The 26,118-nt window shown below is 38.6% G+C and overlaps 1 protein-coding gene across 1 annotated transcript in view; it reads right to left on the reverse strand.

Moving 5' to 3' along the window:
• The window catches only part of dipk2ab (divergent protein kinase domain 2Ab), a 36,896-nt gene extending 11,485 nt beyond the window's left edge, over positions 1–25,411 (reverse strand). Inside the window, exons 1-2 of the mRNA XM_055037698.1 lie at positions 24,901–25,411; positions 13,733–14,596 (exon numbers count right to left, since the gene is read on the reverse strand). Of these exons, the coding sequence (XP_054893673.1) occupies positions 13,733–14,386 (654 nt within the window). The 5' untranslated portion in view covers positions 14,387–14,596; positions 24,901–25,411. The remainder of the gene's footprint in view (positions 1–13,732; positions 14,597–24,900) is intronic.
• Positions 25,412–26,118: the final 707 nt, after the last annotated feature.

Genomic DNA, 26,118 nt, shown 5'->3' on the forward strand with positions numbered 1-26,118 from the left:
TGAGCAACATGCAACAATGTAATAATTGTGTGGCAAAATATGATCACTTTAAAAATCAACAAGTTTATGCCGCAATAACTTTCCACACATTAGTTCAACCTTTTACGGAACATCACTTTTTTATGGCATTAATCCATGGCCTCTGTCTGATTTAAGAAAAAGCAGGGAATGATGATAAACTACATGCCATATTAGTAGGATCCATTTCCCTGAGGTGCCCAATCAATTGTGGGCAAGACAAAAAGTCTGTCCACAAAGCAGTGCTTGCTTCCCTGCAGCCTGTCTGTCTGTGCCTGTCACTTGGCAATGACTCACCGGGACTTCTCCAAATCATCTCGCCTTATTATCCTTCCTCTACATTTTCAGAGACAGAAAACTTGACAGGATGAAGGTTCCGTGGTTGTAAAAAAAATAAAATAATAAAACAGAGTTGGACTGACTGCACTTTCCAAATACTAGCTGGATAGGAGACAATCATGTAAGCTTTCCCCTCATAGGAGATTTTAGGATTAGAGACTTAATAGGCTAGAAATCTAAAATGGCTTTCTAATTTCTAAAGTTGCCTATATAACGATTAAGCAGATGACGGATCAGATGGTACATCCTTTTTAAGCCCACACACTGTACTTTGACCTATAATAAACACTACTGGAATGTTTTTTTTCCTGTTGGTGGAAATATTTGAAGCTTTCAGTGCTGTTGACAAAACGCAGCCCATCCACTGTTACAGCTAAACTAGCTTTGTAAAACACCACCGTCCCTCTCTCACCCCCGCAGGGCAGATAGATAAATGAGGGAAAGGTGGATGGAAGAGGTGGTTGGTTGGTGGGGGGAGGAGGAGTGCAAAGGAGGAGAAATGAGATATGACGAACAGAAGAGACAAACAGTGTCTTTCACTTCTTCGCTTCAGTAGACAGGAGGAGTAAACCGGCAAAGACCTGCCTGCTAAACACATCTCTCTCTTTGTTGTCAGATTGCAGGCCTGAATGGGAGCAAAAGTAAAGCTACGGCAGATGGGGGGTGTGGAGGAGGTTTGCGGGATGAATGCCTTGAGGCTACTTTCAGACACTGTCAATGGCTGTTATGAGAAGGCCTTCATGTCTGTCTGGGCCCCGTCCTCGGCTCTCAACATAGTTGTCGGTCATTTACCCACATTGACAGGCCAGTTGCCTAGTGATCTGCGCCTCAACTTGTACTTCCGTACTGCTTTAATGAGCTTCTTAAATTTAAACTTTTGAATGTTAAAACGCCTTAAGGAGAGAACTACTGAACAGTGCATGCAGGCACATGGAAGAGCGCACCTGAGCATCCAGATTCAAGCCCTCCTATTGCGCGGGTTGATAAATACTACACTCATTCTTCCTTAGCACTTCCTAAATGGTTACACTGCAGAAGTCATTAACGGCCGCAATGAGGCGTTCTGAGGGAAGTACTGGTGGTGAGAGAGGCAATATAGAAAGGCTCAACCAAATACAGTATTACATCTTTTTGCACTGTGAGTAGACCTAGGAAGTAAAATGTGAAGATGTGTGTGGTTGTGAATTTTACCAGTCGTCTCCTGATGGCATTAAGCTTTTCAAAAATGCTGAGGGTGCTAAACTGCTAATAACATCTAGAAACTTATTGCTTTAAAAGGCTTGATCATCCGGTCATAAGTTAAAAAACCCCAAAAAAAACACTCCCTTTAAAATTGTTTTCATTATATTTCCAGCACATATAGTCTTCCTTAAGACTTATAAAACGTCCAGACTGAATTTTTTCAAAACTTCCAGTTAATTTTACAATGTTGAGGACCTTTGAGTAAAAATCTTTCTAACTTGTTTTTTTTTTTCATTGTTTTCCCTCAAATCAAGCAAAAGCTGGCTTTTGATTCTGCTGTGTGGCAAAGGTACGTTTTCCTTTAATTCAATTTTAGAAAACTTAGATCAGTTAAAAGTCTACAATTACTCATAGATGATAAAAACAAATCTGATCTTTCTGCTCTGTGAATGGTAAGCATAGCTGAGTTAACTGAGGGAAGATTTTAAGTCGGCTATTTGATATCAGAGAGCTGCTAAAAAACAAACAGAATTACATTTCAAACTTCTTGAAAAAGTAAACTTAAATTAAGAGGCACGATGGCTGCTCGTTCAGTTTGTCACAAAATAGAAGTCAAGCAAATAACAGCAAGCTGAATATTGCTCTGTGTGATCCCTATGAGTAGTCCAACTCTATTAGAATATTGTGGTTGACTGGTTTATCAGCTTTCTCATCACAATCATTTAAAATGTTCTTACACAATGACCCACAAAGTTCACACATATACATGATACACGGCTCAATGGGCAACTTGGTTAAAGTGCTTTGCCCAAGGGCATATCAGCATATGAAATTGGAAATTTAAAAATTTTCCAATTACAAAGGGACTATTTTTTCCACAGAGCCACAGCAACGCTGAATTACTAAATGATTGGAGTCATATGAAAATCTGACAGGTAGTGTAAAGGTGTTTATTCCACAGTTAGGGAAAAAGGGCTGGTCATGCAAAAATCTAAGCAAAGCACCAACAAAGTGTTCAAGACAACTTAAAGCACCAACTTTAATATGAAATATTGAGGGAAACTCTGTTTAACGGTGTAATAACCACCCTCTCTCGTTCTGTGCAAAATGACTACTATAGATAATGAATTACTGTTGACAGAAAAGCTCATTAGGGCTCCTGTATAGTTTTGAGAAATTAATTGGTGATTGTTCAATCTTAAAACAGTAAATATGAGCTACAACTGTCTCTTCTACAAAAAAAGTGAACATAATATGGTGTCTTTCTAGATTTTGAGATCAATAAAGTTAGCAAGCTATTAGTTAAGATATTTTACTTTGATAGCAACATTTGTTGAGATGATTCAACTTACATAATGCATTTATGCAAGATCCAGTTAACAGGCCAGTTTTCTTAATTATGTCTGTTAAAGACAATTGAAACCTGAGCGATAGATTTTTACAAAAATCGGTGATTAGAAATTGGCCAAAAAAAAAAAAGATCCGTGCATCAAGAGGTAAAAGCAAGACCAACATACAATCGTCTTTGAGATTGTTTACCAGCAACTTACTGAGGCAAGGCTTTTTTAAAATCTAATTTTAAAGGATCAGCTGGTGCACTGCACCAGCATCAAGTCCATGTTAGAGGGGGGTTGATTTTGAACTCCTTTCCCCTGTAACACAACAGGCTCACTGGAGTCTTCTCCTCGGGGTGGGATGGGCAGGGAGGCGGGAGCGGGCCGAAATGAAACAGGGCCACAGACAAATGGGCCGCCTCTGGAGAAGAGGATGAAACAAGTGAAGCGAGAGGCATAGGAACACACACCTGCGTCCTGACATCTGCTGACAAAGGCGTGCCCTTCTACAGGACCACTCAGGGAAAAGCATTTTTTGTGTGTGTGCTTGTGGAGAGTTCGAAAAGCGGCTCCTTGTTTTTTTCCCCCCCGTGTGCAAGTGAGTGCGTGTCTATGCGCAAGTGTATCTGAGTGAATGTGAATGAGAACATGCAACGTGACCGGGGCTGATAACAACCTCTATTCAGGAGCCGTGTAAACACGAGTGGCTCCCAAGATTATTGCTTTGGCTGCCTTGCAAAGAACACTGGCCCATCAAACACATAGACACACAAATATGGTGAACACAGAGCAGTGTTTTATTAATGCAATATTTATGAGGAAACAGAAGCATTGCTTTTGCATCTACAACTACTTCCAGCAAAAAAAAAAAGGAAATTAGCAGTTTGCCCCAAAGAGTTGCATGTGAGAAGCTTAATAAAACCCTGAGTGGGGTGTGGTGTAAATTCTTAACATTTTCTCTCCTGAACAAAACCCTATTGCTTTCAATAGCAAACAAGCGTGAACAAGTCTCAGCTGGAGTCCATTCATAACTTTTTAATGTAAGGAAATGCATCGGGCGACAGCATTACACCAAACAAAGCCTATTTAAACCCAAGATTGCCAGATGAAAATGTTTGTAGTCTGTTTATCATAGGGGCTTATTGCTAAAGAAGAAGTGATATCTACTCTGTAAGGCTGGCAGCACGGGGCTGCCAGGTTAGACTTAGAAACACATTGCTTTTCTGTGTAGCTCTCCTGTTGACCTTGAGTGGCTGGAAGGAAGTGTGGTGAGCCCCGTCTGGCATTTTGCTGGCCATTTAAGTTTAAAATACAGTCTGTTAGTCCAAGGCGAGTGCTCAGGCCCCACAGGGGAGCCGGCGTTAACTCCTCAGCCAAGGCACACATGGTCACTACCGCTCCCCCCCATAGTGTGGCTCGTCTCAAGCTGCTACCGCTGCTTTTCTTGCTAACCCACCCCATCATATCTTTGTTCTATCCACAAACCCAACAATGATTCTGTTGTAACCGTAAAGCCAGAAGCGCTCTAATCAGATACTGTAGAGTCACAGTGGTAGTTTTCAAACCAAAAGTTTCAAGGAGGGGAATTACTAAACCCTGAGTAAAAATACCAGGTCCATACAATCATTCGTATATACATTTGAAATAGAGCTGTTTAACATAATACAGTTATTTTTTGTTTTAACTGAAAAGCATGTAATCCTATGGAAGCCAATTTAGCAAGTCGAAGTTAGCTGTTTATTAAAAGGAAATTTACTAGAATTGGACAATTTTTCCATCTGTTGGCCCTGACTTGGTCAGAAATACAAAAATCTGATCTTTTTTTCAATTAGTGAACGCACTATTATAAGCTCAACCTGGTCATGCTGGCTCTTCTGTCAAAAGACTGAGAATGATGGAAACAGAAAAGAAATGCAAGCTTATTTTTAGTATCCGTGAAGTGTTAAATGAAGTAGGAAAAAACTTAGAGGTGCACAAAGGTTTTCAAATAAAAACTATACATTTCTGGTGTTCATTCACAGTATAGAATGCTGTATCAGTAGTACAAAGACAGTAAAAAACAAACTCAAGTCCAATTTTTGGGGGGTTTGTAAAACAAACACCAATGTCTGCCCTGGGAAGGCTAGAATTGCTAGTCTTTCTTCTAGCACTTCTACAAGTGCTAGAAAAAAAACAAACAAAAAACTTCAATGCTATTCTCACATCTTAAAGTTTTCAATAAGAAACTTTAGATTAGTAACCATCTTAGAATCCTAATCTGTGAATCTATCATTTTGCACGGTTCTTCACTGGTATAGCTCGCCTACACTCAGCTGCTTTACAGGCATGCAGATCATTAGTTTACACAGTATTACCTTTATACAACCAAAATGGTCCTTTAGTTGCTGAATTATGACAGCTGATCATAAATGTAGCTTTTTTTTTTCAGGTAGATGACCAATAATTCAGAGTGGTAGCACTTTCATTAGGTGGGTTTTGAACCATTAATGCATGTTATGTCATTAAGAACGGTATCAGTCAAAGGTAGCCATTTCATCACATACTGTATCGGCATGATGAGAAAAAACTGGGAAGATATAACAATCAATGGTTTTTATTCCCTTGTGCTGCTGGGAATATGTTTTTGGGGGTCTACCATGTGATATTTGCTTGGTCATGTAACAGTAGTAGAGATGCTCCTAAGTTATAGTGTCTATATAATATAGATAAATATTGGTCAAAGGCCTATTGTAAACTATAGAAAAAGTACAAACTTTCATTGGTTTTGAAACTTTGAAAAGGAGAAGAATCTTTTCAAAGGTTCTTAATACCAGATGTTTTTGAAAGGATAACTGTGTCCAACACAAAAACATGCCAATGAGTAGTAAGAGTCATGCTGAGATTTTACATCCTCAAACCAGGAAAAGTAAAGTTTTACAGCACTGACAGAAAGGGCACGCACATGACTCTGTTCTGTCACAATGACAGAAATAGGTTACATAGGTCTTTGAGTTTTGCAGGCCTTTGCTCTGTAGAGAGAATGAGAACAGGATGAAGAATGAGTGCAGGGGACAATGCAGCTTGAGGTTGAAAGTGCATACAGCGTTGTTAGTGGACAGACAAAACCTTTTGCTGACCTGGAGCTGAACCATTGAACATAGAGGCACCTCAAACCCACCCTGCTGGAATATGAGTAATGTATTGAGTCACAGGCAGTGGTGTTGACTCAGTCTAGGTGGCATTACTGCCCACACAACAGTGAAGGAGCCTGAGTGAAACTTGGCCTCAGACCTGATGACTTGGGTTTAAGGCCTACATGAAGGGCTGCACGTTTCAGAGCAAAGCCAATTATCTCAGGGGCAGCTGGGGTGCCATGGCAAACAGGAAGAGTGCTGTCACTGACCTCACACTTCAACCTGTCTTTGAACAGAGCATGCACAAACCCCCCCACCACCATACAACCCCAATTAAATATCTCAAATGTCAGCGGAGACCTCAGACCTAATAAGAGGTGCCAGGGTTTGACCAGGTTTCCCTAACATCCACAGAGAGTTTTGATTAAAGTAAGTCATTTTTGCTCCAGTGTGGGGTACAAATGCTAAAACATGGAAGCGATGCAGCATACTGCTGACCGCTCATAATTTTTCCAGCAGGAACCAGGTGCTTCGTGCTTTAATGCAGTGGGCAGTTTTATTACTGCAGGCAAGCTGATGTGCTAAAAAGCATATTCTCGCTCTAACATTAGAGCCTAATCTCCCCAGAGGACTAAGTAAAGTAAAAAGCTGCTTGTTACTGATCCATATTGGCCATCTTAAGGGGCCCGGGGAGAGTTGGGCATGTCTTTCACAGCAGAACTGTGTCTTCTCAAGATGAGCATCTGGTAGGTTGCAGTGCACTCTGTAACAGTAGGAAGCTAGGGCAGGGGGGGCTGAATCTAAAAAAGGAGCTGGAGGGTGGGATTGGGGGTGGAGAAGGGAAAGGAGGGGGGTCGCCACAGGCATTTACCTAACCAAACACAGCTGCCAGACGTGTGTATATGTGTGTGTTTCGATATGGCAGGAAAGAGAGAAGGGATTATGGTAACACAAGCAGTCTGGCTCATTCGAATGGGAGAAAACACCACAAAACTGTGGCTAGAACAAAACCAGTGGCAGAAATGCTCCGTTCATCTCCTCTCCTTTCCATCAGGGCCTCCGTCCAACGAGGGCCAGCCAAAAAGAAGGGAGTCAAGCTCAGATAACTCTCTCCGTCTTATCCTAACAGGATTCAGTCTGTACACAAAGGCCTATAAGAATAATGAAAGGAGGTTTGGGAGTACTTGAAGCAGGGTTAAGCAGCATGCACAACCTCTTTTCTGTGGCAAGGCTGCCACAATCCCCCAGACCTAAAAACAAAAGTACTAATCAAAGACTAGCAACTTAAAACTTAAGGACTATTTATTGGTGGACGTCAACCACAGAGTCAGAACATTGCACTCTAAAACTGGAACACCGTGTAACTTGTTAATTAACTAATAGGAATATATAAATGAACCAAAATGGGATCACAGAAAAACGTTGTCTTACAAACTAATCCATGTTTCTGCGTTCTATTAAGTTCTTACAACATAATTGAATGCACTTTATCTTAATTTTATGTGACCAAACAACTCAAAAAGCAATGCAATTGGATTAGCCATTTTTATTGCATAAACATGCCTTTATAGAAGCATTGTAAGCTTTGTTATCCTGCTGGATGCTCAACTTGTGTCCCCCGTCTCAACTACATTCTAGGATATAGAACGTTTGTCTCATCCTCTCATCAATTCTGACCACATTCTGTCTTCTGTTTAGGAAAAGAATTCCCAAACCATGATACTGCACCCATATTTCACAATGGGTGATTTGTGCATTGTCCTTATTGCAGGAAAGTTGATATGACTTGCTCACTGTTGCTACATGCTTGTCCAGGGGGATGGATTGTTACAAACTCAGTGACTCAATCTAACTAACTGGGTTTCCTTAGAAAACCTTTGTATCAGCTGGAAAAATACACTGAAGTATGGCTGCAATGTTTTATGACTAGAATCAACCTAGCATGGATGTTATTGACTGGGTTTCTGGTGACAAAAATACAAAAGGACTTTTATTGGATTCCTTCCACTAATGCCTTGTGTTCTCTTACAATTTTATTTTTAAAAAAAATACATTTGTGGAGTGCACAAATGACAATGTTCTCAAATTCAAACAAATTAACTGGAGGAAATACACAACTTAAGTTAAAAAAATGCTTTTTCTTCCTTTGAGTTTAAGTGGACAGCCTTGCCTGGATAGGTTTCCATTGGTTTCAGACTATTTTTAAATGTTTCATTAAACCATGCTATGAGATTACAAACGATTAGGATTGCAGAGAAATACTGCATTGATATACAGCACTTTGCACTCAGGTTAACTTCTGAAGGGAAATTGATGCCCTGGAGTAAAGGGAGTGAATACAAACAGATATCTGATTTTTCAGACTTCCTTGTCAAAAATATTAATAGTATTATTTTCATTGCACAATTATGTACTACATAAAATCCCAATCAAATACATAAAAATGTGAAAAAAGGGGTGTGAATATTTTTCAGAGGCAATGTGTTTGACTGATGAGGGTTCTAGTCTAAAATAGAGCAAATTGTAAAATGCATTTTCTTTTTACCAGTTTTTGAACTGGTAAAAAGAACCATTTTTATCTTCCTGTCTTCTGCATGTTTCTTAGTGAGCTGTAAATAAGTGGTGTTTGAAAAATATTAACAGAAAACCTCCAACCTGGTTTCAAACAGCAAAAGCTACACAAAGAGTTCATGCCATCTCATAAGTACATCTTCTGGTCAGGTAATGCAAGGAAGTTAGAGCATGAAGGCAGAGGAAGAAGTAGATGAGAGACGGTAATGAAAATATGGAGAGGGGTGGCTGGACTGCACAGATTTGAGTTTTAGAGGAGATGAGCGTACCACTGACTGAGTTAACCCCACAGGCCTGTCACATCCTATTCTCGGCTTCGCTGAGCACGACACGGCTGAGGACGGAAAAAGGGTGCAAGTGCAGTCACATGCTTCTGGCAAACTCGCCGAGCTTAATGATTCGGAAGGCAGGGCTGGGCTAAATCGAACTAATTTAAGGCTGGACCAGATGCACTTCATCAAACACAACCATCACCTGATGAATCAGTGAGTCATCTCACTTGGAGGAGAGAATCCGAGGATGGCAAATAAGATTCGAGCCATGGAAATGAGTAGAATAAATTACTCACTTCTCATGCAAACCAAGTTATTCTTGAATAAGGATTAAAATTAAACAGGATCATGTAATTCCTCTGATAGTCAAAGAGACAAGACCTTGACAAAAGTTGATTAATCAAAGTTACAGAAAGACTTCAAAAGCAATTTAACAGAATTGGTAAGAGGAAACAAAAATATGATTAAGTTAGAGATGTCTCTCATTGCACAAGGATTTTTTTTTTTTTGTTTGCCTGTTATTTTGTCTTCCAAAAATATTTACTCCCCAAAGCCAAAATGTCCTCTACGTGACAATGAAGAGGGGGTGGAGTGTGTGTGTACGTGTGCACAGAGAACACACAGAAAACCCATTGTTGGCCAGACCCGAAAACAACACAGCAGATTGTTTCTCCACGGACAAAGGAGGTCTGGTTTCTCATAGTGATTCAGAGCCGATTTACTGCCTGTGGCTTCAAAAGAGTGGAAACAGAAGCCCCCTCTAAGAGTGCACACAGCTCACTGGGAAAGCAGCAGAAATGTTATTCACATTTTTTAACTGTAAAAACAAAATGACAAGGAGGAGAAAAGATAATCTAGAGATTAATACTTTAGTTTCATAATGCAAAATGCAATGTGGTACTTGAAATCATCTAAAATATTTAATATTTTAAAGTGGCGACATTTACATTACTAGAGGTGTTTTACCACAAGTAAAATATGGAAAACCTTTGTGGCAACATAATATTAGACTGATAAGGATTTGAACATGTTTAGCATGAAGGTATGTCAAAATGGATATTTCAATATAAATTCCATGATAAAAGACTTTCATTTTTCCAAGCTGGTGCTACAGACAAAGTTATGGCTCGAAATCATAACATTGGTGCTAGAAATCTAAAACTATCAGGACAAGGCATGAACGTCTGGAGAAGAGCCAGTGTGACTCAGTGGGAAGAGTAAACATCTTGGAATTGGACAGTTGTGAGCTTCTACCCAACACATGTCGATTTGCAGTTAGGCAAAGTGTTTAACCCCAAGTTGCCCACCAATCTTCATATCATCACAATAATTTGTGACCAAGGCTGGATGAATACTGCTTGACGTGTAGAAGCACTTTGAATGGTGGGCAGGCTTAGAAAAGCACATCACATATTCTGAGCTACCATCCAGTTTATCTTTAGTCAAAAAGTAAAAGCAAAAGTGTTTCTTAGAGGCATTTTGTAAATGAGGCAGACAAACAGGAGCGAAAGGGTGTCCATAAACCTTTTGGAAGCGCTGCGTCCTAGTGACAACTAGCAAATGGAGTTGCACTACAAATTGGTAAAGCATCTTAAATGCACTGATATTCAAGAAGCTTAAAAAGGTCAATAAAATTTAGATCTATGAGTGTTAAACATTTCAAATGGATAAACAAACGTTATCCTTTAAAAACTTTTTGCTACTCTTGTTACAACGTCTTCCCGCATCAAAACCATTAACACACGGTGTCTCCATTTCATACCAGTCTTGTATAAAATGGCTACAAAAAGAAACAAAATGGTAACGTGACATGATACTAAGTCTTAATTCCACTCAATAGTAAAAAAGATTAATTGGCAGCTATGGCTTGTAATAAAGTTATTGATGTTTAAGAAAACAGTCACGTACATATTGCAAAGCTAATAAACAGTATTAGCATAGATTTACTAGAAATCCACATCATCAAAACACATGCAAAATTGTGAAATTCAATTAATTGGAATCCACAATAACACATAATATTGTTGGATTTGTTCATTTGTAGATTAGAGCTGCAAAATACATTGCATATATATATACACTGCGATATCAATGAGTTATCGCTCATTGATATCTCAGTTTTCCAATGTGTATATTGCATACACTGATATGAAACTGAGTCCACATCCCATTGTCTTTTGTTCAGAATCAATCACAAGGCAGTAGCCTAACCTCTGGACAAACAAGAGAGTGAGGTGTTCCAGTGCAGCACGTCTCTTTTTCAACTTCTAGTCGCCATTAATTCTTTATGGTTCACTGCTGCCTAACCTTGTGTATACGGTCTCACAGTCTCTCAGCAAATTTTCTCATCTTTTGAGCTCAGTGATGCTGACGAACTGAGGATACCTGAGAGGTTTCTTCAGATCCCTTCACACAACCCTATATGTGTGATACCCCCATGGGTCACAAGTTTTGCACAAGATAAACAATTCATGAGTCCCTGTAAACATGCAAGGGCTATAGAGAGTGGAAGAGAAAAGAGAGTTGTGGACAATGTGTGTGCATGATGTGTTGGTGTGAGATGTCTGAAGCTCTTTGCAAGACAAGGTGATTCACTGAGCCTCTGAACTGAAGCGTAATGGCATTAAAAAACACTGATGGCATTATCAGTGGAGGGAACACTCACAGAACAGAGAGCCAGGCAGGGACATGGGCTGACAGGATAAAACGTTGGAGAAAGGAAGGAAAGAGGACCGTGAGCAACTACACAAGGCTAATCAGATTATATAGATTTGGCCAAGCAAAAAGAAACAAGGTCTCCTTTTGTCCTCCAAAATGCCCAGAGCAATGTGGTATGTGTAAGGTGAGGAGGGGTTAGCACACGTTATTCAATGTCTACATGGGCTCAAGACCATTGTTGTTGTGTCCTCTCACGAGACAGGGTCAATGCCAAATAGAAATTGAAATTGATTGGCTGCTCATAAATCAGTGAGGGGAAAAGATGTGGACCATGTTTATGGGGCATATGGAGGGGCATGGTTTGGCATGTTGGATGACAGAACAAAGGTGGGCCGCATTTTATCTCCAACATCCTCTCAAATGCAAGTAATATTTTTTTTATACAAGAAATATTTAACATGATTATGAAAATGTAAAAATAAAGACACTTGTGCTTTTGAAATAATCTCCCTGAAAATTATGATTACAGTAATTACGTTGTGTTTTATTAGTTAATTTAGTTTTCTAATAAAAGCAACATTTCCATAACGTGAAACTCATCTCCAAAGGAAAATATATTTAGTAAAAAAAATAAAAAAAACAACACTCTTGGAAGATTAATGAAGGATGAAGAATACTGGATCTGATCCCACTTAGCAGCTCTCAAGAGATCCCGCTGCTCCAGTCGCCCACAACTGACAGGAGTCCAGACGACATGGATGTATATTAAAATTAAAAACAACTTGGACCGTTTACAAATGCATCCTTGAATAATTCAGAACTGCCCTACATTTGGTGTTAAATATGCAATTTTGCCGCCAGCCAAAATCCCTCATTTTTTTCAGAGGCCACAGCCTTCAACTCGTCTCTATTCTGAGCAGAGGCTCATGCTCCACAGTGACTTGCCGTCGTGATCTAGTCTAGAGTTTAGGAAAGGGTGTAATTGCTCGTCTGAGATCTATAGAAGAGGAAGGAAAAAGATGATCCCCGCCCTATAATTTACTGGGGGCTTTTAGTGGCCAACACCCTGGTTCTGATGCTCTGATCCTGCCGTGCGTAATCCAAGATCTGTAGTTTATACACTAGCATGATAACACCTGCTGCAGCAGATCAGGTGACAAACATCTATTTATGTAAATGCAATTTATTATCCTCTCGTCCGACAGGCAAACATCCTTCTGAGAACAATTTAAAACCGTATACTCTCCAGAGATAACTCAAGTTTAAAATAATTTTTTTTCACTGGAAGCATACCATCTGGTCTACCTATAGCTCTAAACTGCTACAAGTTATTAATTCAGGAACCGTTTTATTTTTAGAAACATTCAACAATTATCCTTTCAAAGTTATAAAAAGCTGTTGTGTAAATTACGTTACTAGAATGACAGTACAGTCAATATGTAACAAGTTGTATTAATGAGAAACCAATGTATAAGATTTTAGCATGAGATGCGATCGTGTTTTTTTCTTTTAAAAACAAAAGCAAATGCGTCATGTTAAGTATTTGCTTATATCTAAATCTTAATACTGTGACTTCATTATTTTCAGGTATATTGTACTGTTACAAATATCTTTCCTCAAAGGAAATTAGTAGAAGTAGGTGGAAATATATTCATGTCAAACTTCTGAAAGAATACAACAGGAAGTGGTTTTATTTTGAAGAATGTGAAATGTCCAAAGAATGAGGTGGTAATCATCTACAACTTTAGCACATAGAGAACAGAGAAAGGTTGGGAGGGTTTCTTTTCCATGCCTAGTCAGAAAATGTGAATGATTTACAGCCAACCTTGTAGCATTTGCATTTTAAAAATTGTTGGTGAATCTAAAACAAAAACTTTTGCAAAACCATATATAACATACAAAATTATATATGGTGAATGAACGGAACAATAAGAAAGGCTGTGCCATTGTCATGACATGATTAACTGTGTATTAGGCAATCCGTGTGGTAATTATGAAGCTTCATCATGAACTTATTGTGATTTGCATACCCTCCTCATATATGTGATCAATGGTTTAAATATTGGATCTCTTTTAGATTTGTGCTCTAAATACTTGAGATTTGACTCAAATGAGGTTAAAACTTAGAAATTTTATTCTCATGTATTTAGGGATAAGTCTAAAGCCTTTGATTTACAGACCTACAAGCAACTTGAATTACCATCTTTGGTTAAAACATACCAAATTAAAAAGGGAGATACAATACCTGCAGCACAAGTGGTTCTGGGTTGAATGCCAAAGTCATCAACAGCTGCATTCTCTCCGTGTCTTTCAAGTTCTTTAGCAGGAAGCTGCCCGAGTCTTTAGTTTCAGCATATCTTCGGACCACACGGTCCAACAGCCTCTGTGAGGGACAGTGCACCAGGTCCGACCAGCCCTCCACCACGCCTGGGGTGAGCAAGCGAACATCCCCGTTGATCCGGGCAAACTCAGTCTTGTACATGGCCTGGATCAGGTCACAGCGTGGTCTGCCTGTTGCCCTCTTGCAGATTTTCTGGTCTATTTCAGCCAGCTCCTGGTTGGAACCAAGCCGCTTGAGCACCACGCGTCGCGTTCCCTCCCTGGGCTCTCCGTACTGCGCGAAGTAAACATTTTTGACATTGAAGACGTCTAGGAACCTCAGGCGACCCCAGGTCTCAAAGGAAACCTGACCATTCATGAACTTGCGGCACCAGCTGGTGCCAAAGCAGGCAGGACATTTGTTGAGGTTAATGAATCGTCTGTCAGTCAGCTCATTCTTCTGAAAGGAGGCGAACAAGTTGTGAGTGTTCATCAACAAGATGACCGACAAACCCAGCACTAACAGCAGCTTCAGACAGCGGTACAGTCGGCCCAGTTTGAGAGGCAGGAACCGCAGCATGTTGGGAACGGGTGGGGATGGTTGGGTACCAAGCAGGAAGGGTATCGAGTCAAACGTCAGGAATTAAACCTTAATGATTATCTGTCATGGTGCAATGGAAACTTCTAAAGCTGCAGGTGGGGGCACGGTTGGCACATCTGCCCACTGCCGCTCTCTGGCAGTGGTGAGTGCGGCATGTTTTCTCTTCCTGGAGTCTGAGAGCCAGCAGTTCTGAAATTAAACACAGAGAGAAAAAGGAGAACTCATAACTTTGGGTAAAATAAAAGAGAACTGCACTGCGTAAATCTAAAATTGTCCCTTTGGTCAGAGATAACAATTTGAAAAATGGTTATTTCATCTCGCCCTAACTCAATTCCCAAAGTGTGAAACATCAAATAAAAGACAAAAAAGGACTTTCCGTGGCATAGGAAATTGTCTCACAAATTTGAATTGCTTGGGTCATTTAGGAGATTTCATTACTTTTTGGGACAAAATGAGTTGGGCTACAGCCAATGCAATAAACCTGCCAGTGCCGTTAGAGCCCTCTCCTTCTTAAACTCCTTGCACATTCTACTGTGAGACATAAGCGGGTGTGGGGGGAATAAAGCGTCAGAATTCAAATTAAGAGGATATATACAACTCTCTTACAGTGTAAATGAAAACGTACACACTCTGAGGATGATTGCTCAGAGGAGCTCACACAAAAATCCATCACTTGTCCTACCAACAACGGCTAAATAACTCGCAGTCTGGTTGCCTCGACAGTTACGCTGCGCTCAGGAATCTTAGGAGGAATCTTGCTCTGCATTGTGAAGACAGTCACGCTGTGCAAAATTTAACCTTTGATCAGAGCTGCTCTGCTTCCTTTTAATCACACTTTGAAGTGGTTTCTTTGAAAAGAAAGAAAAAAAAAAAAACGGCGGGTGTCACTGGAATAACGTTTGTGATCGAGGAGAAGGGGTCTAAGCAAACTGGTGTCAGCAGGAGTGAATTGGTAAAAGCAGTGAATGAAAGAGATTAGTCAAAAGAGGGAGAATAAAAGCTCCTGATAGTATAGCCCTGATGAAGACATTCCAGACTCTCCACTCAGGTTTTTAGCAGAGTCTGCTAAGGCGTTTAAGAAAGACAATGACTAAGGCCAAGCAAATTAGCTATTCTCAATTAGAACTCATTAAGACACGCCTATTAGGACTGCTGACTTGAGAGGGCATGGCTAACACGGAGACGCACTAGTACCATTAGCGTGCGTGTCAACGGGCTCCTTGGATTCTCCTCTCAGATCGAAGCAGCTGAGATTTTTAAAAGGCGAGGTTTGAGCGCAGCCAGGGAGCAGCGGTTCTGAGAGACGCCTGCAATGTGTCAGATAAGAGCAAAAAGCATTTACTCTTGCGTCTCGTTTCTGTCTGAGAAATACCTTGATCAGATCAAGCTAACATGACTAATGTAAAAATAGAAAATATCCAAAACATGGAGGATACAGACAGTTACGTCGCATATTTTTTTAAAAGGCAAAATCAGTTTTTATTTACTTCTCTGTACCATAAATAGAAAAGTTGCTTTTGTCTTCTAAGAGAAAATATTTAAAACTTTTAAATTTCTCAAAGTAATTTGGGTCTGCTTCTTCAGCTGACATTTAATAAAGACCGTTATTTTAGACATAATAAACATTTACAAAAAGTACTATTATGAAACTACCTTAATTTAACTGGGATTGTATGGAGACAAACATACAATGTTATTCAAAGAATATCTTACCAGGAACAAAATATGAGTTAATATTTAAGCTCACTTCAACAAAAACAGAACTGGTGTGATAAATAACCCAACAAAATTATCCAGTGCTATTCAGAAAACACATTTCTTTTTTCTTTTCTTTTTTTTCTCGAGACTTCTCCACATTTTGTCACCTTGCAAACACTGACTCCTATTTATTTTGCTGTGGTTTTATTATTGTTATTTTGAAAGAAATTGATGGATAATTAAAGATTTACAAATAAAATCTTACAAGGTGTGGATTTATACAAGCCCCGTTTACTCTGCTGTACCTGAATTAAAATTGAGGGTAAAACATAAAGCAATATTCCTTTAAACATCACACTGTGCACTATTCGATTGATTTCTGAAAGAAATCAGCATCATGATGTGGGTAGGATTTTCTTCAGCAGGAACAGGAAGTCGGTCATTGCTGATGGGAGGATGAACTTAAGAAAGATGCAGGGTGAATCCGGAGGACAATCTGCTACAGGCTACAAAAAAGTTGAAACTGGGGTGGGATGCACCTTGTAACAAGTTCAATCTCCAAACATAACCACCGCTCCAAGGGAACGGTTAAGAGCAGTGGATCTCAACTGGTCAGATTTCGAGAGCCCCCCCTTCCTGACAACTCATGACTCACATTAGTTAAGTTTTATGGAGCAAAAATATTGTCTTGTTTAATGATGAGATGGTACAACAAAATATCACAGCTTGGCAGCACATATTTGGCATCTTCATGAAGAACCAAAACTAAATTTACACGGAGTTGTAATTAAGACATTTATAAAAATAAATAAAGAAAAAACCTTTTCATAAAGAGAATCAAGAGTCATTTTGTGCACCAGACATAAAGATGTTCACCTACTTACTAAGGCTGTGACCGATGATTATTTTAGTAATGATAATTATTTTAGTAATCAAGCATTCTAATGATTATTCTGATAACTAATTGAGTAATTGGATTAAAAATAAAAATGTTAAAACAGTGGCACATTCTGCAAATTTTTCTATTAACCACTCACGCTTATTTTGTAGACTCATAAAAATTCATAACGGTACAAATAAATTCCGTTTTAATTTTTTTTAAATAGGAAAAGCATTCTATTACTTAAATGTAATAATGTAGTATTCCTTTACAGAAGCAAAGAATGAATAAAGCTAAACAAAAATATATTAACATTTTAACATTTTAACATTTGATTGGCTGATTCACCTGGAATGCATTCCATTGTGTTTGTCTTCAAAGAAGTCTTTTTGTTCCTTAAAACTTCTGTTTTACCCCAACAAGAAGTAAGCAGCAGCTTTTAGGTCATTTTATCATATTTAAAAGGTGACTTCTTTTTCATATAATTTGAGCTGAAAAGCTCAGCCTTTCCTGCTTGACTTATCAATAGAGCTGATGTTGATTTTCTTTATTAACAAAATAACTGGATATTAAAAGGTGCCTAATAGTACATTATTTTTAAAGCAAAAAAAAAAAAAAGAAATCAATAAATTATTGGCCTTTTCTCATAAAGGCTAAATTGAAACATAGCCTACTCAAAAAAACTAAACAAACTCCACATTTGTTTTTGTTCCATACTACAGTTATGCACAACTTTGCTCAACTATAATCCCTTTAAATTGTTTTAAAAAGACTGTGACCTTAAAGGGATACATAGTAGATAGGGGTATGAATACTTTTACGAAGGAATACATAGTGGAGTTGTGCATCCACCCCTCTCAAAAACGACAACTTCAGAAGGATTTACAAGGATGTGCTTGCCTTCTACTGCAGAGACGTGAGAGGAAGCTGATTGCTTGAGAGGCAAACTGAATATCCTGCTGCTGTAAAAGCCAGATTCAAGTGCCGTTTAGTGTTTGACACAAGCAACCGCAGCAGATGTAGCTCCAAAATCTTGGGTGCAGATATGACATTTAAGTAGGATGAACTAAAGGCTTGAATGCCACCCCACAAAACCATGAAGTTGTTTCACTTCCCTCTTCATTTGGTAGAAAGACAGAAACAGCCTGGGTGAGCGACATCAACAGCAGAACATCACTGACTAATGAGGTGCAAAAGGTGACAAGTGATATGGGTGATTATTTGGCATATTACTACTAAAGAGGTTTCATATAATTTGAACAAGATCAAATCATGCAGCTGAATAAGGCAGCAAAAAGTACATTCCAGTTCTTACACAGTTTTTTCACATACATGTTTTGTACGCTTTCATCTTTTTGGAAAAGCTGGCCCAAGTGACTGGAGAGGGAAGTCTGGTTCTCTGAGATTATGCTGCTGCCTACATGACCTGACCCCCAAACATGACTGACTGATTTATGAATGGACTCATCAAGGAGGACATAAATTTCCCAGAACATCTGAAGCACTGCAGGCTTTACTTGCCTCAGTTAGAAGAAACATGTTTAACAAAAATAGCGTTTGAGCATGTACCCAATAGCTGGAGGCAGCTGTCTGGGGTTCTATTCCCGAGCTCAGCACTTTTGATGCATCTCTTCCCCTTTTCTCTCTCTGGCTGATTCCTTATAACTGTGAGTAAAAGCTGCTGCTGACACAAACGTTTAAAAAGGACTGGGCAAAAATGGCCGCCGTGGGTGACCCCAGGACCACTACTGACCAGAAAGAACGCAAAGTCCTATCCGAGATTTTCAAAAAAAACAAAATGACCCGACAGACTTAAGAAAATGTTTAGTGGATCAACTTTTTCATCAAACTTTTCAGGTGTTTGTCTTGTTGCATCTGGTGTGGAAAAAAAAAAGAAAAAAAAAGATGGTGGCAGTGTGATGGTCTGGTGCTGATATTTTAACAGAATGCTTAACAAAAGGAGTCGCATTGATACTTTAAAACAAGCCTCTCTGCTGCCTGGGCATCAGTGATAAAACAAACTGTGACTCCTTAAAGATCTAAACAAGGGATCTAATTGGATACTCTAGAGACAAGAGAGACTTAGTTTTGTTTCATTAAGTATTTCTGGTACACATTAAATGACATTTTTTTAATATACTTTTTATTCTTCTTAGAGTTTAATGGCACTACGGTGACAATGCTGTCAGATTACTGAAAGCATGTTTCATTTCACTGGAAGATGCTGTCGGCACACAGCCAAGCCGCTGCTCCCCTGTCAAAAGCTCAACGTTCTCTTAGAGAATAGTTCTCATGAAAATACAGCATTTTGACATTAAAATTGGATTTCGAGCAAATAAAAAGCCAGTACTTCATTAAAATTATGACAAGCGAGACTTGTAAGTACCGACTAGCTATAACTTCAGACAGCAGCAGCAGATCTGCACTGAAGATGCATGAATGTTGTCTCATTTATTTAGCTGACAATGAAAAAAATGAGTTAAATAGTGATCTGACCAAATCATCTTAGCAGTTGATAACTTACGGTATTGTTGTGCCACACATTAGTCAGAGCAACTGTAACGTCTTCTGATGTGACACATTGTTCCTCAAATTTCTGTCACAGAATGCTAACCATCCCCCCACCCAAGAAATAAAAACTTCGCACTTCACACAAACATGTCCGGTTGCCACCAGATTAATAAAAGCAGTTTATATGTCAAACTTGATTAAGTGCACTAATTGTTCAAGTGATGGGTTAATTTACACAGACCGTTCTGTTAATGAAAAAGAAGTGAGGTGAGGCGATAACATCCTTAATATATTGTCTGTTATGTCCATAAATCTAGCATATGGCTCATCTGTGATTCTTCTTCCTGGCAATATTAGGCAGGGAATTTATCAACCAGGAAGTTAATAGATTAAAAAATATTTCCTGTAGCAGGCTGGTGTTGAAGTTCAAATCAAGATTAAATCATTCAGTTAATTGAAAGGATAATGTGGTGAAATAAGACTGGGATATTTTTTTCCCTCAATTAATTACCCATTGAGTGATTTTTTTTAAAACACCGGCAAAACATTTATTGAATTTGCTCAGGGTCTTCACGTAAATACAGCAACCTTAACTTTCATTGGCACTCCTGGAATGGATAAGACATGCACTGAGAAATTGGCCAAGTCAGGCAATTTTCAGCTTGATCAGCCTTGATGAGGTGACCAACGGATAAGAAACTCAGAACTCCAATCTTTTTCCAATCATTGAATGCCACATGCATGAGCATTACCATGCGTTGACACAACACTGTTTGGTTTGGATTGTGTTATTGAGCGAAGAAAAGTCGAACTTATTCAGTTTTTGCATCAGGAACAAAGTACAACAAGATAGCCGTTTCATCTTTTAAAGTTTTCCATCTCTGTCATCAAATAGGAAATTAATATACAAATATATTTGTGTAGCCGTATGATCAATTTTAACAAAAAGTACATCTGATAGAATATTCTATACTTTCACTGAACTCCGATCCAAAACCACACAGCATTCTGGGGGATGTAGGCAGAAGAAAGGCTGTGACCTTTCTCAAGGCCAGCCAAGAAAGATTAGTGACATCAGCTTACTAACTCACTGGTAAGCTGACACCAACCTGTTGAGTGACTTGCACAACAGTGGAGTCAGATTTCATTTATTTTTTTCTTTAAATAAAAAAAAACAATAGTGTGGAATGAAAGGAGAAAATGCATACGGCAGCTTGAGAGGAAATTTTGGGAAAAACAGGGCAGGTCAAGTAACCAGTTTGGCAGTATATCAAATATTTCAAACAAAAAAACTAATCAATAGTTATAGACGTTGACTGATATGTCAATGTCTCATCACAATATTATTATTGTGATAAAAGTCATGGATTAGGAGATCTCCGCAGGTTTTGTAGATCACAGAGTTGAAGTAAGGCTTATCAAGGCAATTACACATAAAGATGATGGCAGCATTAGCCATTTCGGGAAAGTTTAGTGGACTATAAATATTATGTTTTTAACACATATTTTTTCTCCACATGGAATAAATACACTTCTGTTTAAAGTTGAATTTTTACAAAATTTCTGACAATTATTTAGAGACGACTATTGCAACATATTTGTTTATTTTCAGGCTTTTTAAACATTTAGAGCTCCTTCAGCCAATAAATGATACACATTTATCCATGTGTGAGTTAAAGGGATACTGTGAGGCACTGAAGCAGCAAAGTTACCAACTAGTCTTGACAAGGGTCAACAGAATCTCTAAAAAAGCCAGATGCTTTGCATTCAAGCACAGATGTTACACACTGGATTACATAGCGTTAACCTTTAAAGCTGAGCTGTGTTTTTAGTCAAACCTGACAGTGCCCACAGAAAACTTGTGTTTCTAATTAGTCACCCCCACACTATTCCTCTCCCACTGTGACACAGAGATACAGAGAGATGGCCTAGATCAAGAGAAACACATTTGGAGCAAGCGCCAACTCACCTTTCATCATTAAAAGAAAAAAAAAAATGATACCAAATTTGGTACTTGGAGGGGGGGACAGGGGGGACCAAGAAAAAAAAAAGTTTGTCAGCATGCTTTTTCTACAAAGTACTTTGGAGAGCACTTTCCAAGAAAAGAGGGCAAATCAAAAGGGTGCCTGACTCCTCATGCATTGGAGATGAGTCTTGCAAGCAGAACGTTCCAAGTTTGGCAGATGTTAAGAGCCGCAAAATGGCTCATTACTGGGACAGAAGAAAGCACAAGATAAAGCAACAGGCTCAGCGTAGGCTTAAAACAGAATGGCAAAGGTCGACACAGTGGAGGAGGACAGGGTAATCTAATATTTCGTTTTGCATTAAACTTACATTTTGACAGAATAACTGATAAGGCAGAGGGAGGTTAAAATGGAAATGTTCACCCATTTTCCCCAGCTCTTTGTGTAAAACTGGTTTCAGATAATGGGAGTACAAAGGAAAAGCCGACATTTGGGGGTAAGTGGTTTCTTTCGTGGCACCTGGGGGTAAACTTCATTACAACATAATGAAGTCGAGCCACACAGCAACATGCTTGATTTATTCCACTGGAAATGCAAAAGGAGGGTGCATGTTGGAATTATGAAGACTCAGTCAAATGGAGCAAAATATGCGTCTAATTAAAATCCAGGAAAAAGGGAAACTTTGAGTTATTGCTTTTGTGACTGAATCAGAGTGGCTGTTCTGTGTCTGACAGGTCACACACACAAACGCACTAATGTCTGCTCTGGAGGCTGCCAGCATCATCACAAAGCCCCAAAGCTCAGGAAAGAGTCCGCTCTATAGCCTCCAGCCTCCAGTTGCGATGCACTGTCCGCTTCTTGCTGTGGAAACAAACTACTGTAGCCAAGGTTACTGATGGGGCAAATCGATAATGTTTTATCATTAAAAAAAAACTTATTTTTCAGCAACAGCTGGATTGTCTCGAAACAGCAAACATGTGGGACAGTGAGACGCAAGTCAAAGGGGACGTTTTGACACAAAGAAATTTAAAGTGCTTCCAATATCTGCACAAATTACCTGCATCACTTTAACATTAGCTTCTCATCCTTAAATCATTGAGCAGGTGGTTTTCAGAGAATATCAATATTGTGCACTCTGCAACAAAAAGATGCAGCAAATCAGAAGCACAGACAGGTTTGGATTCCAAAGCAGATATTTGTTTTGTTTGATTTACTCAACAGCGTGTTTCACAACCTACATCCCTCTGCTGGATTTTGAACAGCCATCCATTGATTTAAGTCCATGCAGTACGCAAGAGAAACACATCAAGTTTGGCAACGTTATTGATTAAAAACAAGCTGTTGAAAGATGCTGCAATTTGAAGCATCTCTCAAAAGATGAGAGGAAAACGTTTGGACAATTGACTGATTACCGGACGTTTCCAGACACGTTAGTCTGCCTGCTGTAGTTGTTATTTTAGCTTAAAGTCAACTTTCAAGAAAAAAAATAATAAAATACATCACTCTCTTGGGAGCTTTTAGGCAGCAATTACAAAACGACCCCCCCGCAGAGCAATCAGAAATATTCAAATCAACCACCAGCAGAAAGTCTTAAATGAATCTTTTATACAATTCTACGAAGATATTTTTCTGTGAAATAAAATCAAGGGCACAACTGTGAAAGCCCTGCAAAGGAAATTATTTTCTTACTTTTGTAGGTTTTAAATTTAAATTAAGAAATTTCAAAGATGTTAAAAAGTTAAACAACTTCTATGTTTTAAACTTTTCAAGATCAATTTTAAAACCATCAAGATCTTAAAATAAATAAATAAACTCAAGCCATTTTTTTTTTCAAGCACAGGCATGCAACTCCAGTACTTACGTCCGTAGGTTCATTAACTTTTTCCCCTTCAGTCAGAATATATTAAAAGTACTGTTTTTGATGGCAGGTTCTACCCAACCAATTAAAACAATAATACTTTTAAGCCAAACCCAGTTAAATATGCACAAATGGTAATGAATTCTGTAATGAATGAAACTATAACAAGTCTCCTTCAGCACCAGAAATTTAAGACACCAATAAAAATGTCATTCAAGACCTGTTAGGATGTATTAAAGCTGAAATTTTTGATTTTTGAAAGCAATAATTTAGGTATAAAAATCCCCACAGCAACCATATTACGGAATGAATCTCACAGTAAATGTCTTTTAGAAATTAATCTAAATTATGCTTTTTATCTAAACTAGAAACTTATCAGTAAGAGATTGGAAAGCCTTTATCTGCAAGTTAAATACAGAAAAAAAATGCATTTTCTATTTCTTAATTTCATAAAATTGCACCATTGACAGTTTATAAAAAAATTATTAATGAAAAGCATGCAATCTAATGTTCCCAAAAACACTTGATAGGGTTTAGGAACATATTTTCTCATGCATAAACTCAATAGGATTTATATTGTAACCTCTTCCGTTTTATTTCGGAGTCATAAGAAGCACCCCATTAAGGAAACTGCAGCACAAATCAGAAAGTCAAACTTTAAAGAAAATTCAAAATCATCAGCAATAAAAAAACGCCTCATCAGTGCACCTCCATACAATATTATTATTGGGCAATAATCTCATGTAGGACCCTGTTGATGATGAGCAGTTTTAATTTTCATTTAAAAGCTACGGTGAATTTGATTTATCCCAAAAACTGACACCGTGATTTAGTGTTTTACTTTAACTATGCACTTGTTGGTACTCTGAGAACATCAAGACAAATTGCACATGATTAAATTAAGTTGGTGCGATATGTTTGGCCACATTGAATTGTATTAAATAGTCAGTCAAATTAATTTTTAGAGCAGCATTAGATGGTGTGGTCAGTATTAATGCAGTGAGAGATTTTGTACCTAAAAAAAAACGGAATGAATTTGCAGATACAATTGATTATTTTTGCATAAAATCTGCAGCGATGTAGATTTTTAGGTTGTCTGAACATTGTACCAGCATCTTTTCTACCTCCTTTTGTTTCTTTTCTTTCTCCTATGTATTGATGGCATTACTTAAAATATAAGTTGTGCATCAAATTCCTAATGACGCTTTATTGTAAGCTTTTTGTTCATTACAAGATAACTTTACATAGTGTGTACGAATCTATATTGTAAACAGTTTTGTCTAAATTAGGAAAATTATCAAAAGGGAGATTATTTGCGATATATTAAGTAGATTTGTTGCACTGATAACAGAAAGCCTCCTTGTGACCACGAGGGGCTTTATCTGAGAAGTTAATGATCTTTCAAGTCCCAACAGTGACGCTCAAAGTATGACTGAACCGCTGAGAAACACAAAGGAGTTTTTTCTGCCTTTAGAAATTGAGGGAATCTGGGTTTCAAGAAGCAGACTCCAGTAATTCAAGATAAGCCAGCTCACGTGTGATTCAGCGATATGAGCAAAAGAGAAGGAACAGCGAAACAAACCTGACAGACTTCTCCACTCTTCTGGCTGTGAAGTAATAGTGAAATGGTCAGAGCTCACTCAGCTGGTATCATTCTTTAAAGTTGCGCCTACTTTCGAGTCGAGCGTACGGTGCTTTAAAAAAAATAAAAATAAATAAATAAATAAATCTCAGCCAATGCTTATCTCTTCACGGAAAAAGCCGCTTCTCCAGAGCTCGACGACTCCACACGGACTTCCAGTTTTCAGCTCAGTTACACACATCTAGCCGAAGAGCTAGCCTGCTAGCTACTGAAATAAACACTTGGCTTTGTGGGGGCTCTTAACTCTTCAATTTCCGGATCTTTTTTCCGAGTGGACGTAAAGGTTCCTCTTCACAGGGGGCGGCAGCAGACGTGTCGTGTATAAACGTTCATTCCTGTCCCCCTTTTAATAGTCCTCTTTGTGCTCACACAATTTCTTCTTTTCTCATTCTCTCAGACAGCCGCTCACTCCTCTTCTACACACCACAATGGGTTCTGTGCCGACTCTTTTCAACACAAGCACCTTTACGCGTTACGACGTCCGACGTCGCTTTGCGGCCGTGGTTGCTTAGCAACATTTTTAATACATGTCGAGTCTGGAACACCGCCTACTTCTGCATAATTTCTCCCTTTTTATTATTCTCATTGTGTTGAGAACTCTAAGATTAAGCGAAATGAACCCTTATTTTGGGTTTATTTATGCATATTTTACAAAGTGCTAAGGCTTCATGTGTGCAAGGTGCAAGATGCTGGAAGGATCCATGCATGGATGTTGGATAGTCTCATCAGAAACATTAAATACAATTTTTAAAATGGTGATAAAATACAAAGTGAAATGAGAAATTGATATTTTTTTTTCACAGTCAGGTATCAAATTGTATGATCATCATACAATTTATATATGAGACATGCTTTCATATTCATCACGAATATGATTGTGGTGTTAAAGAGTTTAAACTCTTAAACTGCAAATTCTTAACTGATTTAGAGAAGGATGAAGAAAAAAATTGTATCAGTTATTGCATTTGGAGCCAAATTGAAAGTACTCACCCCCCTGTGTATATGCAGTGACATTACTGGAGCACACATTTGCACAAATTCAGGTATAGTGGGTGGATATAAGTAGGCTATGTTTTGCTTCTCTTTTTTTTAATCTATTAATAATTCCAGGTTGCGTTTCTTGTACTCTCTCTATCTCTGTTTGTTTTTACCTTAATA

This window comes from Poeciliopsis prolifica, unplaced genomic scaffold, assembly GCF_027474105.1.
Source record: "Poeciliopsis prolifica strain line A6 unplaced genomic scaffold, Auburn_PproV2 SCAFFOLD012, whole genome shotgun sequence".
Taxonomy (NCBI): Eukaryota; Metazoa; Chordata; class Actinopteri; order Cyprinodontiformes; family Poeciliidae; genus Poeciliopsis; species Poeciliopsis prolifica.